Raw genomic sequence first — 13,283 nt, forward strand, 5'->3', positions numbered from 1 at the left:
AAAGGCAAAAGTCACACTTTACAGACTGGAAATGAATGTTCATATGATCTTAGCCTTGCAGTGAAAAGAATTGCGTTATATATTATTTTGGTAAACTGGGTTCAAAATATTACAATAATCCTGTCATTTTTACTTAGTGCAACACTAAAGGATAAATGCATAAAATAACTTTGCAGTTTTTATACACCAGTATTTTGGTTACAAAACTGTTGGTAAAATAACTTTTCTCACAACTTACATTAAAGCATTTAATTTACATTTCATAGTTTTGGTGAAGGGCTAATGAGGGTGTATTTTAACTTTATAGAACCCTGGTGAAATATTCATTCTATTGAGAGATGAAATAGCTGATGAGACTGTAGAAATTGAATTCATAACAGACAACAAACGAATCAGAATACAGCCAGACCTATGGAATGAGAAGGTCAGGTACATGAAAGCTCTAGGTAAGAGGAAAATTCTGTAGCTTTAAATAAATAGAAAACTTTGGTTGTGGACTCTCTTCACTTCTAATGATAAGTAGTTTCACTTCCCTTCAGAGACTATTATTATTTTGTAGGTGTTTCCTGTGTAAATGTTTTGCATACCAAGCATTATTTTTGTATTAATATACAGACACAAATGCTTGTGATTTATAGGAAACTGGATTTCATTAGTTTGTTTTTGTGTCGTAGAATGGCAGGTGGCAGTCTTTAAAATGTCATTGATTGTTAGAAGTCTTAATAATTTTTTTTCTAGAAAATGCAGAGCTAATATTCTTTTCTTATTCCTGTATTAGGCTTAACAAGATGTTTATGTGGTGCATTTGTTTCTTTTTTGATGATCATATGCCTATCTATTGCTCTTACTGATATCTAAAAACATTATCTTTCTTTGCTGGTTTATCATGTTTTACCCCATCTCTGCATATTTCACTCTCGGCTGGCTTCTATGTTTTTCCCCAATCACTTTATCCATAGGTTTAGCAATTCTGTTTTCTTACTATGCCTGGAGAATGATAAACAATAAGACAACATTTTGCTTTTAAGAGCTCCAGAATGCACAGGTAATGGCCACGCCTACACCCAATTATTGAACTAGAGCTGCCAGCTAAAACATTGCCTTGCAAATTTTCAGCTAGGTATTCAGAGCTTGGTTTACCTCTCCATTGCATGATGTAAATTCCCAAAGGGAATTATATAATATTTTAAAACTATTTTAGCATCACATCAGACAAGAGAAGGATAATCATTTAGACTACGGTTTTCCATCTTGACTGCCCTGAGTTCAGCCTAAGTATGCAGCCTGGTTTTTAATGTTGCATACTGGTAAATCCTATGATTCCCTTCTAGGCATATGGGATATGTGACAGTTTCTCCTCACTGCCAGTGGAGATGCACAAGCAGCTTCTTTTTGCTGTAGGGTTCTCAGATCAGCTCCTGCAGGAGTTTTGATCTCTCTTTAAGAAGGTGACTGCAATTAGTGACTTAATTCCTATTACTATAAAGGAGACACTATTCCTTTCCCCTCTTACTGGAGACCATAGATAGCTTTGCTGACCTTTGCTACATGGACAATGTCTGGGATCATAATATGACAAAATTGTGAGACAAATGAGTAAATATTGTTATGCCCATGTTACACATTGGGAACTGATAGAAGGAAATTAAATTATTTGCTCTGGGAGACATGGCTGATCAGCAGCAAGAGCTCCTGGCTGCCTTCATTCTGCAAAATACATTCATGACAGTGAGGAATTTAGATGAGTTTGAAAGTTGCCTGATTTATTCAGATGCCTTGAAAGGTCTCCAATACTGTCATGGCCCAGTGATGATGCAGATCAAGGATGTGCAGTTGCACCCACCATTGAATTGTGTAGTGAACTGTCTGCCACTGAAAACTCTGGTTTTGGCTGCTCCCCGACACCCTCTTTTCAAAACCCTTGATCTGCTCCTGCCTACTGAGGGTGTGGGAAGTGTTCTGAACTACCATCTCTCAGCCAGAAGGGAATCTCGGTGAGGGTGGGATCTTTCAGGTTACCTGTGCTGTAAATCCTGCTGACTCTCCTGGGGGACTCTTCTGCAAGTATCATTGGGTTAAGGAGGAAGGTCAGTGATACAAAACATAGAGCAAAATTGGTAAGATCAGAATTTCTTCTCTTTCCCTACTTCCAAAAAAAGGCTAGCTTTGCACTTCATTGAACCCTTTTACTAAAAAGTGTGCGGCATCCTGCTGAAGCCTTATAGACATAGTTTAATGGGGAAAAACCTAAAATGCGTGAAGTTCAGAAATGGCTGTTTTTATTACATGTCCAGCTGATTCCATTTTAAAAAAGGAAAGTAGAATGGATTTGAAGTGGTTGTCATTTTAGTGAAGTAAGACACTTTTCTATTCATTTCATTTTCTTTGATTCTCTACTGCTGCTTTGTTTTTCATGTTTGCCCATTTTATTGTTGTTTTGTGGGGAGAGCTAGGATTTTAAGTAAAATGTGCTACTGCTGGTATGGTACAGCAGGATTCATGGCACAATGAATGCTACTCAGTTATAAATGTGCTCATTAAGGGGGCTCATGCTGCATACATGCATGAAGCAAGTTTTACTTAAGTAACAGACCATACAAATGCCTCCTTCCTTAGCTTTCTCTAGGTAAACAACTGGGATGGAAGTAATTAAACTGTAATTTCCACAATCTAGTTGAAACCCAATTTTGAGAGGGTTGTCTACAATTAAGAAAAATGATGAATAGGAAATCTGTAACTTGAAATAAAAGACTGAAATTTTGCTTAATTTGTAGGCATAAGGAAGCTAATTACAGGTCATCAATCCATCAGAGAAAAGGTTGAAATCTAAAGCATAATGTTTTCAGCACTTTTCTAATTTTAAACTGTACATTGCTATATTGTATAAGGATTTTTAGATATGCATTTTCTTTTGTATCTTTATGTTAAATTGAAAGATGAGGATGAAAAAATATAGCACTGAGACATTTGTAGAATGCAAATCTTGATTGTGGCCTTCTCTCTGGGGGGGTTTTGGGAGGGGAAGGGGTGTTATTTCTATGTTTCTTTACTTGCAGCCTGAGACCTGCAGTCTGAGATCATAATGTCTTTTGACCTACTATTTTTATTTGTGTTTTTATCAGATTTTCCTGCTGGCCTTGTAAATGTAAATGTCTACTGTGAGGGAGTCATTAAGGCTGTGATGCAGATTGAATACTACACAGCAATAGGGGAGATTGAATGCATACTTAAGAAAGTGGCTGACCCAATAGCTTTTGCTTGTCAGGTAAGTTGACCTCTGTATTGTTACAAAAAACCCCACAAACGTGCCAATATGCAATAAGTGAATTTACAGTATGCTATAAAGACTGCATGTTGATTGCATAATAATGAGCAATGGATCAATAAGCGACAGAGGAAAAGAAGTCAGTCTTTGAGAAGTCTAATGGTAACTAAATCAGACAAGTAAAATGAATCATCTCTATTTAGCTGTGATTATATTTTATGCAGTAACATCAACATGCATGATGCTTTACAGACCCAAAGAACTATGTCCTGGCTCATAGATGATAAAAATAATAATAAATAATAATTAAACAATTCCTATCTGTTGCAAAAGTGTAACTGCTGAGTCTGTTCCAGAAACAGGAGAAATACTCTTAAATCACAATGTCTGGGAATTGGCGGGGGGGATTCAAGACTAAGAACTGGTCCCCAAAATATTATCCCTTCGCAAAATAGGATTTCTCTTGGGCTAGCATTGAAAAATTTAAGCTTAGCATATATGGAAAACTCCAGCTTGCCATTCATACACCATGCAGAGCATTCATGAGGCCTGCTAGTTGCCATGCAGATCTTTGCGCGTGTGTAGAATTTAGGAATTGAATCTGGGCTGTACTCAGCCCAACAGACAGCAGTCTGAAGCCTGTGCGGTACCTGCTTTACCAACAACATGAATAAAACAATACAAAGAGGAAAAGGCAGAAATTGAAATATCATTTATCCAATAGTGGTAGCCCGAGCACACTTGACATGATGTCTATATTGTAATTGCAAAGCAAGAACAAAAATAATATTCGGTGTTTGTAGACATTCTCATTTTCCTGTGACAAATTTACCTTATCTACGACCTAAGACATTACACTCATAGCAAAAAGATTAATAAAATATGATGTATTGCATTATTAGCATTCTCTTAAGCACAGTGGTATGTTCTTTCCAAATACAATGTACTCTGCACCTAGAAAAAAGACTTGCTGTACAATGGAAATAAAATATTGCTTAGAGTGGAAGTGCATCACTTAAAATCTTTGTCATATCTATCATTCTTACAGCTGTATATTAAAGGGTATGTACAGTGAGCTTGATGTGGATTTGACATACAATTATATGTTTAAAAGAGAGGGTTTCATACTGATTTTTAAAAAGATAGCATCCCAGAAATACACTCATGTCTCTTTATGTGAATTTGTTTTGTGCAAATCTGCTTATATGAGATGGCCTTATTTATATTAGAAATTTGCTTTGTGCGAGAAAAATCCGATCTTATGTGAAGTCAGCCAGCAATGAGCTTCCTGCAGACTGGCAGAGTTCCAGCCTGCAGGGAGCTGGGAGGAAGCGGAAGGAAAGTGGTGGGATGGGGCGCCATGTGCATGTACAGTACATGCAAGGTTTTTTTGGAATGCAACCCTCGCATAAAGATAGACCCAAGTATACCATGTCTTTCTTAGACATCTGTAGGAGATTAGTTTTTATTATTTATTATTTTAACCTCCTCACTTATCCAACATGACTACAATTATGTTTGACATATCACATTTACAAGGTAGAGTAGATAAGCACTTTTATAGACTAACTAAATAAGACATATATAGAGAGCACAAGGTTTTGTGAACCCAAGTTCACTTCATCAGGTGCTGTGAAAGGATGTGCAAAAAGCACATAAGAAGGAGAGAGAAATTAGAATGCAAAAAATGAGGTGGGGTGGGGGGAGAGAGAGAGAGAGAGGGCAAGAGGAGTGCAGTGCTAGAAGAGAAAAGCAAATGAGCAGTAAATCCATAGGAACAAAGGGGATCACAACACCTAATCCAGGTAGTAAGAATCCATAGTCCCATACTTACTGTATTGACTTGATTCTAGTTGAGGTTCTGTCCCCACATTTAACATGAGAAAAGCCCCTTGTTTTAGAGTCATGTACAAGGGCCTTGGGGGGACAGGGGGCTATCGTGGCTTGAGCTCTAGTCCTTACCAGGGGTTGGGGCCATAGCCACAGCTGATGCCTGCCCCTGCCCTCCACTGCATCTGTACTTCACTGTGTCTCCATCCCATGCAGCTTCTGCTCCCCTGACTGCCCTCTCCCTCCCCCTCTCGCTCCATGCTGGCAGTCTACATTCTAGCTTGGGATATGGAGTATAGCACCAGTATGGCCCTGTAGCAGTGAAGTGCAGCCTACACAGCTGCTATTGGGCCAGACTGAAGCCATGCTTCATGCCCCAGGCTAGAATAGGGACAGAGCCTGCCATGCAGAGCAAGGGGAAAAAGAAAATAGGGGGTCAGAGGCTGGGGGAGGAGGGAGAAGGGAGCTGAAGCTGGGGTGGGAGGGAGAGCAGAGACTGGAGGGGAGGGTAGTTGTGGGGGCAGAGGCTGCAGGGGGAAGTGAGAGAAGAGGCTGCAGGGGGAAGGGAAGGGAGAGTAGAAGCTGGGGAAAGGGAGAAAGCATAGTGGGCAGGGCGGCAGAGGCTTGGAGACAGGGTCAGGAGGGGAACCAGGGGTAAAAGGGAAAGCGGGAGCCTGAGGCTGCAGAGAGGGGTAGGCAAGGGACAGAAGTGGCAGTGATGAGACACGAGCAGGGGGTAAGTTGCTTCACCTCCCCATTCCACCTGCCCCCCCCCCCCGCCTGCCCCCATGCAGCAGTTGAGGGGATGAATTAAGGTTGACCTCCCCCAATAATTTGATTCTATACATGGAAAATTATAATAAATTTATAAATATTCCAAGGATAGAATAGAATTAGTTGGGGGTCATCTCAAATTCTGGGTCATCTTAGATTTCAATAAATACAGTAACCTTTCTTGTTCTCCAGTTTCCCATTCAACTGGTTTTTAAATTTTCTTTATAATTTCTTTTGCCTGAGAACAGCAACCCTGAGGAGTGGTCAGATAGGTTGAAGTGTTCTGTCACAGGCTCTTGTGTCTTTCTGCATCTGATGTCAAATTGGTGTTCATTCATTCTTACATGTAGCAATCACCCTGTCTGTCCGATGTAGACAGCAGAGAGGTATTGTAGGCAGGTGATGGCGCATATGATATTTGTCAAATTGCAGGTGAATTAACTTTGGATGATGTACTTATTGTTATCAGGTCCAATGGTCATTGAATCATAGAAAATTATGGTTGGAAGGGACCTCAAGAGGTCATGTAGTCCAACCCCCTACTCAAAGCAGGACCATCCTCAAATAGATCATTTCAGCCAGGGCTTTGTCAAGCTGGAACTTTAAAACCTCCAAGGAGATTCCACCACCCCTCCAGGTAACTTGTTCCAGTGCTTCACCTCCCTCCTAGTGAAAAAGTTTGTCCTGATATCTAACCTAAACTTTTCTTGCTGCAACTTGGGACCATTGCTCCTTGTTTTGTTACCTGCCACCACTAAGCACAGTCTAGCTCCATCCTCTTTGGAACTACCCTTCAGGTAGTTGAAGGCTGCTATTAATTCCCCCTCAGTCTTCTCTTCTCTGGACTGGACAAACCCAGTTCCTGCAGCCTCTCAAAAGTCATGTGCCCCAACCCGCTAACCATTTGATGATTTGGTCTGTATTGCTATGGGGACACAGCAGGCATTTGGATCCATTACACAGCCTGGTGCCTTGGTGAGGATGCCAGCTGGCTAGTCTTTTGTTTGAGAGAAGCCATTTGAGCTTGGAGGGGCTGTCTGTAGGTCAGGATAGGTATGTCCCCATATACTACCTTAAGATGATCATCCTTTACCAGAAGGGGTTGTAAGTCATTCATGATTTGTCTTAGGTGTTTGAGCTGGGGGCTCCAGGTGACAGCGAGTGCATCTACACAAGACACTAACTGCACAGTAGTCTAATGCTACTGTGCAGTAGTGTGCAGGGCAAAAACCAGGCTAATATGCTGTTGCACAGTAGCATTAGGCTATTGCGCAGTTAGCATCAGTAAAAGCCACATGCTGGTCCTATTGTGCAGTAGTGTCAGTTGCTGTGCATTGATTTAGTACTCAGTTATACAAGTACTAAACTTAATGCATAGTAACTATGGTGCATTAATGAAAGTGTAGATGCACCCAGCCAGATGGATTCTGTTGTCCTTGTTCTTGTCCCAGGGCTGGTACTGTAGCAGGTCAGAGTGAGGTTCTGAATCTGGATTTCTTCATCTGAGTGACTACAGTGTTGCAGGAATCCCTGCTCCAGATCCTTAAGGTGTTCATCCCAGTTGTTGGGGTTAGAGTAGATGTAGTTGTAACATAGAGTTGGGTGTAGATGATGGATCTAATGGTGTTCTCAATATAAAAGTAGGTGGCATGAAGATAGTTGTGGTGGTTAGTAGGTTTCTGATACAATGTGGTGGCTATGTGGCCACTGCAAACTGTCACTGCAGTGTCAAGGAAATGAATCTGCTGCGTGGAATATTTCAGAGTTAAAATAGTGAAATTTCTCTAGAGATTCCCTTCCATGTGTCCGTATTATGAAGACATAATCAGTATTCTTGAGGTATACAAGGGGGATGACAGGGCAGCTGTGAAGGAAGTGAACTTGAAGTTCTGTCATAAATACAGTTTCATAGTGCTTGGGGTCAGAAGGGACCTAAACAGATCATCAGGTCCATTCCAGAGCCTGGCAGCCCTAACTGTAAAGTAATGTCTCCTGATGTCTAGCCTGAACCTTGTCTCTAACAATTTGTGGCCATTATTCCTAGTAACCCCAGGTGGTGCCCAAGGGAACAGAGCCACCCCCAGTTCCTGCTGGTCCCCCTGGTGAGTTTGTAAATGACCACCAGATCCCCTCTCAGCCTTCTCTTGTGGAGACTGAATAGATTCAGGCCCTTTAGCCTCTCCTCGTAGGGCCTGCCCTGCTGCCCCTGACCATTTGAGTGGCCTTCCTCTGGACCCTCTCAATGCTAGCCACATCCCTCTTGAAGTGCAGTGCCCAGAACTGCACACAGTCCTCCAGCTGCGGCCTGACCAGTGCTGCATAGAGGGGAAGGATCTCCTCCCTGGACCTGCTTGTGATGCATCTGTAGATGAACGACAAGGTGCGGTTGGCCTTACTGACCGCTTCCTCGCGTTGGCAGCTCATGTTCATCCTGGAGTCAACAATAACTCCAAGATCCCATTCTGCCACTGTTTTGACAAGAGGGGTGTTCCCCAGCCTATATGTTGGTATACTAGGGAACCATAATGTGTGCCCATGGCAATGCCATTTGTTTGTAGGTATAGGGAGTCCCCAAACCTGAAATAATTGCTTGCAAGGACAAAGTGTGAGAACTGAAAAGAAACAGAAGCAATTTTCTTGTTCTTTATGGCTTGTAATCCATAGTTATGAGGAATGTTGGTGCATAGAGACATGACATTCATGACAGCTAATATGTCATTTTCTGGAAGCTTGTCAATGGAGCCCAGTTTCTGTAAGAAATCTGTGGTGTCAGATAGCTGGCAGTTCCAATGGCATAAAGGAATAGGATATGGTGAACATATCCAGAAACTTCTTCCACAATGGTGTAAATACCAAAGACAGTGGGGCATCCTGAATTGCCAGGTTTATGAATCTTGGGTAATAAACAAAGGTTGCCTGGCCTAGGTTCCCAGGAGGTAGAAGCAGTAGTCCTTTCCTGCATTTCCACAGGCAGCTTCTTTAACAGTTTATCTGGTTCCTCCTGGTATTGTGCCATGGGGTCCTCTGTCAGGAGTTGGTAAAATTCTGTATTGGGAAGCTGTCTCTTGGTTTCCTGTATATACTCTGTTTTGTCCATGACAGCAGTGCACACCCCTTATCAGCAAGTTGTATGATAATGTCCAGGTTGTTTTTAAGGCTAAGCATGGCTCTCCCTTCCACAAGATTACGATTGTATCATTAAAGGTTGGGGAGGGGAAGTTTGGCAATCTCAGCATGGGCATGGAGGCAGAAACAGTTTATATACAGATCCAGATTGGAACTCTGGCAAATACAGAATAAACTACAGAATTAGGAAATACCTGGTATTCATAGTGCTGTGAATGACCGCTTTTTTAAAAATGAGCTCTTAACCTTTATTCACCTGAATAATGAGCAGGGTTATAAATTTGTAGCCACTGTATATTGTCTCTGAATTTTGTTTGCTCAGGGTTAGTGTTGGAAGCATAAAGATTATTGCCAGGAGATTTTTCCTAATCAATTACATGGTATGATATTATGACTGTTCTGTGGTAAAGTGATAATGCAAAATCTCGTTTTTATTATCATTGTTTTAATGATGCACTATGGACTGTGAAGCAATGTAAATGCACTAGATAAATACCTGAACTACATACCTCAGTCTTCCAAGTTCCTTTAACCTCTTATGTAGAGATGATTGAATGGTAGCAGAATACATTATAAAGGTACAATTTAGAGAAGATGATCTACACTAGTCTTATAAATATATTCACATAAATAAAGCCAAAATAACACAGAAAAGAATTAGTATGCCCATCAAGTAGCAACAGTATTAGTAACATTTATTTAAGGATAATTAAAACCTTGGAGACTAGCATCTTATTTACAAAGGCATCCTGGGGCAATAGCAGGTTATCTGTGCAAAGTAACAATAAAACACAATAGAAAATAAAATGTAAAAAAAGTACAGAAGCTTACAGCAATTATTGATCAAAGCAACATTGTGTGAGGTAAAGAAAAGTTAGTTTCTCATGAATGTTTCCAATTTGAGGAGTAGCTAATAAATCTCTTAATGGAAGCAAATTAGTCCACTTATATTGTATTTGGGCAGTACAGTTTTATGGAACAGTATCCTCTCTTGCTGACCTTTCACATTATTATTGAATGACAGAGATTTTTAGGTCACTGCCACTAAACATAGGATTCAAGTTAACGACTGATGGACAAATCAAGATTTATATCTAGGTCTCCAGAGGTGAGAAGCTACTACAGTACTGCACCATTCCACACATTTCATTTACTCTTTTGATTGGGATCACAATCCAGAGGTTTAAAATTGGATCTGATAAACATTTTAATTTTTTTTAAGTTTTAAGATTTTTTTTAGAAATTAAAACATATAATGAAAAAATGGTATTTTTGCAAGGTGGTTTTCTGTTGGGCAAAATGAAACCCATTTCCATATTTTTAAGAATTTATGGAAACATAAAAATGACATTGATAGCATATAGGGTAAAAAACTGCATGAGGATAAAACTGAGAAAAGTTAATAAGGGGATCCATTCTGAACACTTTAAAACAAACAAAAAAAACCCTTTGAAATTTTGAACGCACATACAAAAAATAGGTTTTCATTCTTGGGTATCCCCAGTAGCTTTAGGCTGTGGCATGGTAGTGAGTGCTGAAAAGACCTGGTATCAAAGCCCACAGGTAGCAACATATGCTAAGGATTTACTCATTAATTTTGTGTTCGCTCACTTCCGTACAATACTGCATCAGAGAAACTTTCCAGGGGAACACGTCTTGTTATACTGACTCCTGATGTAGAGACATGATCATACAGTTGTTGTGCTTCATAATTAAAGTTCTGTTTATATTTCTTTGTATAATTTTTATTTATTTATCATTTCAACATTTTTTGAAAGTATATGCCGTATTGATTTTTTCCCTTATTAATTTGTACCATGTACAAATATTGATCTAATTATTTAGATACTAGGTTGGGTTGTCTGTCTGTCCCTGAACATACAAAAATCAGCTCCTTCTTTTTCTATAGAAGGTGATATGAAATAATTATATGACATATTTAGTGACATATTTAGTGACATTTTCTATGTGATGATGTGTACCACTTGTACTCCATCTTCTAATCTATATAATTTAAGATGAATTTTCAGTTTGACTCCTTATATAACAAGAAGCTGTCATTTTAAAATATCTTCTTCTTTTCTTCCTACTGTGGAATCTGCCTTGGAAATTCCAAAGACTTTTATGGATTATAGGTAAATTTTTCAGTAGCATCATGATTTATGTACTCAAATTCCATTTGTCAAAAGTGACTTAAGCAATCAGGAGCCAGTGATAGAAAGTACATAGAAGCTGTTCAAGCATGGTTGATTCGAACAAAAATATGACCTTTATAATGCTGCAAAAGGCTCTGAAAAAGCAAGTACTGACTGGAGAAACGAAGCATCCAATCCTGTTCATAGATATTACTAATAGTCTTTGATTCAAGAAAATACCTAAGTGCACACTTAGCTTTAAGTAGGTACTTAATTCCTTTTGACTTCAACAAGACCTAAGCTTGTGAATCAAGTACCTGCTTAACAACTGTTTTCTTGAGGTTCTGAGGAGGGGGAGCACTCCTAACCAGAAACTCCATGCTCCTAGCTGAGCTGCTGCCGGTGCACATGCCCTGCCTGCCCAGGTTATTCCTCTAAAAGCGGCAGTAGCTGGGACTTGTTTGGAGATCCTGACATGGGAAAGGGGGGCACCATGGTGGGTAATTCTGGTGCCCCTCCTGACTTGGTGCCCAGGGTAGATGACCCTCTCACCCACCCCCTAGTTAGACTATTGCAAACAGCATATGTCAGGGGGCTCCAAACAAAGAGAGCTAAGAAACAAACTATTCAAAGTTAAATTGGCAGCAGACAGAGGATGTACTATAAAAGCCCTTGCTTTGAATCTTTGCCATTGGAAGATAACCTTTTCTGTGATTAGGTGGGTCCAGCTGGCATTGGAAGCCTATTTTATTTCTAGCGTAGCACAAACTATAGTGCTAGTAGTCCTACAATCAGTAGTATTTGCAGATTGTATTCTGGTTAAAGCAGTGTATTTAGATATGATGGGGTGAGTTTTTTTAACTTATTTCTAAAAATAGAAGTTACCTGATAGTGCAAATTAGTACTTTTTATGGGTGAGCAGATTCTACATTTCTAGAATTGAAGTGGGACTTGAATGTCTCATTGCCTGTCTTGCTATCTGGTTTTGTTTTCCTCTTTCATTTTTCTGCCACTTTCTGGTTTTGTCTTACATCTCTGATTGTTATTAAAATGGTTAACTGGTATGAAGATGCAGCTGAATTTGCCAAGTAATTCAAATGGGGAAGTAACCTGAAAATTTAAAATATCTTTATGATTATATAATTAAACTTGTTTTATTCAATATTGTATATAGGCTTTCCAGTCTGAAACAGAAATCTATTTAATTGTATAAAAATAAATAACAAAGAAAATTACTACACTACTTTGTGATCATAATAAACTGTGGTGGTCTCTCTGGCCAATTTGCTGTGTATTAGGGAAAGCTGTAGTAACCTGTTGGTATTTTGGGCCATGGACAAGTATTCATTTCTAGTGTTAAGAATTTCTGTGAAATTGTTACCTCTAGGAAAATTGGTCAGGAGTTAGAGTATACAGGTGTTTCTGCCTCCTGCCTGGAGAGCTACACAAGCAAGCTCTTTAGCCAGGGGATACTACAGAGCTGCTTCTGCTTCTTGGGTCACCCTGCCCTTAGGTGAGCCCATTAATAGCCTGCATTCTTCTCTACTGGGGAAGGGAGCAGGCTGTCAAGTGACAGTAGTCACTTGACAATGATCCTGCTTATTATGAACCACAGTGACCAGGAGGCTGGAACTGTCTGTTTCCCATTTCTGCCATGGGAGAATAGCCCCCTCCCTGTGCACTCCTCTGGTTCAACCTGGAGGAGTCTACGGGACAGCCGGCTGCTGTGTCCATGGCAGGAACCCTTCTGGGGCTCCGGGAAGGTTCCTGTGGCAGGAAAATTCCCCCCATTCCCTGCACTCATCCAGGGCAGGATGCCACTGTGCCCATGGTGGGAATCCTCAGTTGATTGGTAGGATGATTTGGGGGAAGCATTTTCCCAGGGGCTGTGGCAGGGCTCCAGCCCTAGGTGGACTTACCTCTCTGCTGTGTACTGCAGAGCTCCAGGAGGGTTTCTGTCAAGGAAGAATGCCCCCACCCACTTATCTCCCCTCATGCCCCCTCTCCAGCCAAAGCCCTTTAAGGAACAGTTTGGATTTTACAAACATGGGCATCTGGGTGCAATATAGAATCCTAATCTAGGGTTGGACTGTATAAATAAACTAGAAAAAGAATAAATAGAAAAAGAGGAGGTGCTCTAGATGGATGGTGGG

At 40.4% G+C, this 13,283-nt stretch overlaps 1 protein-coding gene across 1 annotated transcript in view; it reads left to right on the top strand.

The window, feature by feature from the left end:
* Positions 1–13,283, top strand: part of BANK1 (B cell scaffold protein with ankyrin repeats 1) — a 360,719-nt gene that overhangs the window by 98,899 nt on the left and 248,537 nt on the right. The window contains exons 5-6 of the mRNA XM_090031887.1: positions 308–446; positions 3,123–3,265. Of these exons, the coding sequence (XP_089888013.1) occupies positions 308–446; positions 3,123–3,265 (282 nt within the window). The remainder of the gene's footprint in view (positions 1–307; positions 447–3,122; positions 3,266–13,283) is intronic.

This window comes from Crocodylus siamensis, chromosome 2, assembly GCF_052110815.1.
Source record: "Crocodylus siamensis isolate JL-2025a chromosome 2, ASM5211081v1, whole genome shotgun sequence".
NCBI classification, from domain to species: domain Eukaryota; kingdom Metazoa; phylum Chordata; order Crocodylia; family Crocodylidae; genus Crocodylus; species Crocodylus siamensis.